The sequence below is a fragment of the Humulus lupulus genome, chromosome 3, assembly GCF_963169125.1.
Source record: "Humulus lupulus chromosome 3, drHumLupu1.1, whole genome shotgun sequence".
Lineage (NCBI taxonomy): Eukaryota > Viridiplantae > Streptophyta > Magnoliopsida > Rosales > Cannabaceae > Humulus > Humulus lupulus.
The window spans coordinates 10,361,208-10,363,783 of NC_084795.1; the positions used below are offsets into that span (position 1 = coordinate 10,361,208).

At 29.0% G+C, this 2,576-nt stretch overlaps 1 protein-coding gene across 1 annotated transcript; it reads left to right on the forward strand.

Moving 5' to 3' along the window:
• The first annotated feature begins 1,176 nt into the window (after positions 1-1,176).
• Positions 1,177-2,304, forward strand: LOC133822056 (MLP-like protein 423). Its single transcript, XM_062254260.1, has 2 exons — positions 1,177-1,529; positions 1,851-2,304. The coding sequence occupies exons 1-2, from the start codon at positions 1,340-1,342 to the stop codon at positions 2,123-2,125; spliced, it is 465 nt and encodes a 154-aa protein (XP_062110244.1). The 5' UTR covers positions 1,177-1,339; the 3' UTR covers positions 2,126-2,304.
• The last annotated feature ends 272 nt before the right edge of the window (positions 2,305-2,576 follow it).

Sequence of the window (2,576 nt, forward strand, 5' to 3'; positions counted from 1 at the left end):
TTATTTTAAATAGTATATTTAATGTTTAATTATTAATTTCTTAAAATTTTATTTTAAAATTTGTCTGATACCTCCAAAAAGCTAGACACAACTCTTTGGCTCTTCGAAAAGCTGAATAAGAATAAAACCGTTTATGAAGTTCATAATAATATGTGAAAATAATTCAAACCAAGTTTATGAAGTTCATAATAATATGTGAATTTAATTCGAAGAACAACGTTTACCAAGTTCATAATATGTGAAAATAACTGAACGACCGGCAGTACTAGGTACGTAGGGCCTTATAAAACAATGTTTATAATATGTGAAAATTACGTTGTTTTGGTTGGTAAAAATTGATGAATATGACACATCAAAATAACAGAATAATAATATCCACAGAAATGTGAGCAGTATATTATGGAAACAATGACCGATTTTGGCCTGTCTTTGATTTTAGTCGGTGTTTATCATCTTATTTAATTTTATATAAACGAAAATAAATAATAATATAGTTTTGTTTGTAACAATTAAAAAAAATCTGGTAAAACTATTTTATTTTTTATAATAACGATATAAAAAAAATTTAAACAAGTTAAGAAAAATTATTTCCGAAATTTTCAACATATATGGTATAGTTTAGTTGTATCTAATCAATTAAAGTGAATCTCTAGATTCTAATAAGAGAAATGCTTTACTATATAGGTTGGTATACATGTTTTTTGCATCAACTGAAACCGAAGGATTAAATATATGTTTTTGCTTCTTCTAGAAAGTTATTTTTGGACCTCTTGATAATACCGATTTTAAGCACATAATATAGCTTTAAAGTTATGGTATTTTCCAAACCTAGTTGATCATATGTACGTCTGAGCAAAAATTTTGTTTCTAATATAAGATACCAAAAATGTGACAAACGTTCTTTAAAATAAAAATGCTTATTATATAGTTTATAGTATTAGAGAGATTTAGGACCCTTACACCTCCTTAGATATGGACCGTTCGACCCTTTTCAATTAAGCATCGAATAAGTGGATTACAAACCTCAAGTAGTAGGGTAATAAACTTGAGCTTAATTCGTCAAGCTTCTCTATCATCACATTAGGCTGATAAGAATATATATGGCCCATATTCCTGGACAAACCAGTACGTAGCTATTGGCAGAAGATTTTAATTCTCATTTTCCACAAGGTAGTTGAGTTGTATCATCTGACTCTTACTCCAATAATTAAGAAAACCTTTACTACTGTTCTTATATATATAGTAAGAGTTTGTGTAGCACTATGATATCAAAACCAATATAGTAGTAGTTGTCTGTGTTTTTTTGTTTATTATCTTTTGATCCTTTTTCTTTACAAAAATGACAACTGCAAAGATTCTTCATGCTGAAATTGAATGCAAATCTAGTGCAGATAAGTTTTGGCCATCACTTAGGGATTTGGTCTATGTTTACCCAAAGGCCTTCCCTCCTGGTACTTACAAAAGTATTGAAGTTTTAGAAGGTGATGGCGTTCAACCTGGTTCTGTTAGAGTCCGTACATATGGAGAAGGTAAGTATATACAACTATATACATATATATTTATTACCTTAATATAGATCAGCCAAAAGGGTTTCCAATGATGGTAATTAAAGGTGTATCATAAATATATGTATAAATACAAATATATATATAACAACTATATGCAGGTTTTCTATTATTGACTAACTACAACTATCATAAAAATAAATTAGGTTATAATTTCTTCAAGTACCGAAAATAAAAAACGACAGTAAAATTAATGCTCCCTAGAAGCACCCAATTATATATGTGATTATAAAATCTCATCTCTGATTTGTTTGTTTCTTGTGTTGATTATATATGTTTTTTAAGGCTCTCCTATTGCGATGTTCAAAGAGAAGATCGAAGTTGTTGATGAGCAAAACAAGATATTTGGTTTTAGTATCATGGATGGAGATCTGATAAAGGGCTACAAAAGTTTAAAGTGCAGCGCTCAAGTGGTTCCCAAGGATGAAGCAAGTTTGCTGAAATTTAGCTGTGAGTATGAGAAGGCTGCTGATGAGGATATTGTTGAGCCAACTGTTATCGTCGATTTTGCTGTCAAGCTCCTCAAACAGATCGATGACTACAGTGTCATGCAGGCATAAAATAATCACTATCTACATACATATTTAATATAGAGTAATAGTGGGTGATAACAAATGTTTTTATTTTAACTCATTTTGCAAAATGTGATGATTTTTTTTATAATGTTTTATAATCACCTTCTTAATAAAGTGTGGATCAGTGTGTTAAATATAATGTTATCTTTATATTGTCTCTTTAACTTGGAGTTCATCTTTTTGTTTTTTCCTTTTCATTCTCTCGTATCTCTTCCGTTTAATCGATTTTGTCAAGATCTTTTTTATTTAAAAAAAATGAGAATGATCTTCTTCCGTAGATCCCCTCGTTCTTTTTTAGTACCCTTTATTTCTAAAGTTGTTTCTATTTTTACACATTTGTTTCTTCTGTTTTTAAGCTTTCTCTCAATTTCATAGAAACAATAAGTAAAGGTGTCTAGAAAGTCATATTTATATCAAAGTTATAAAATATAAACAA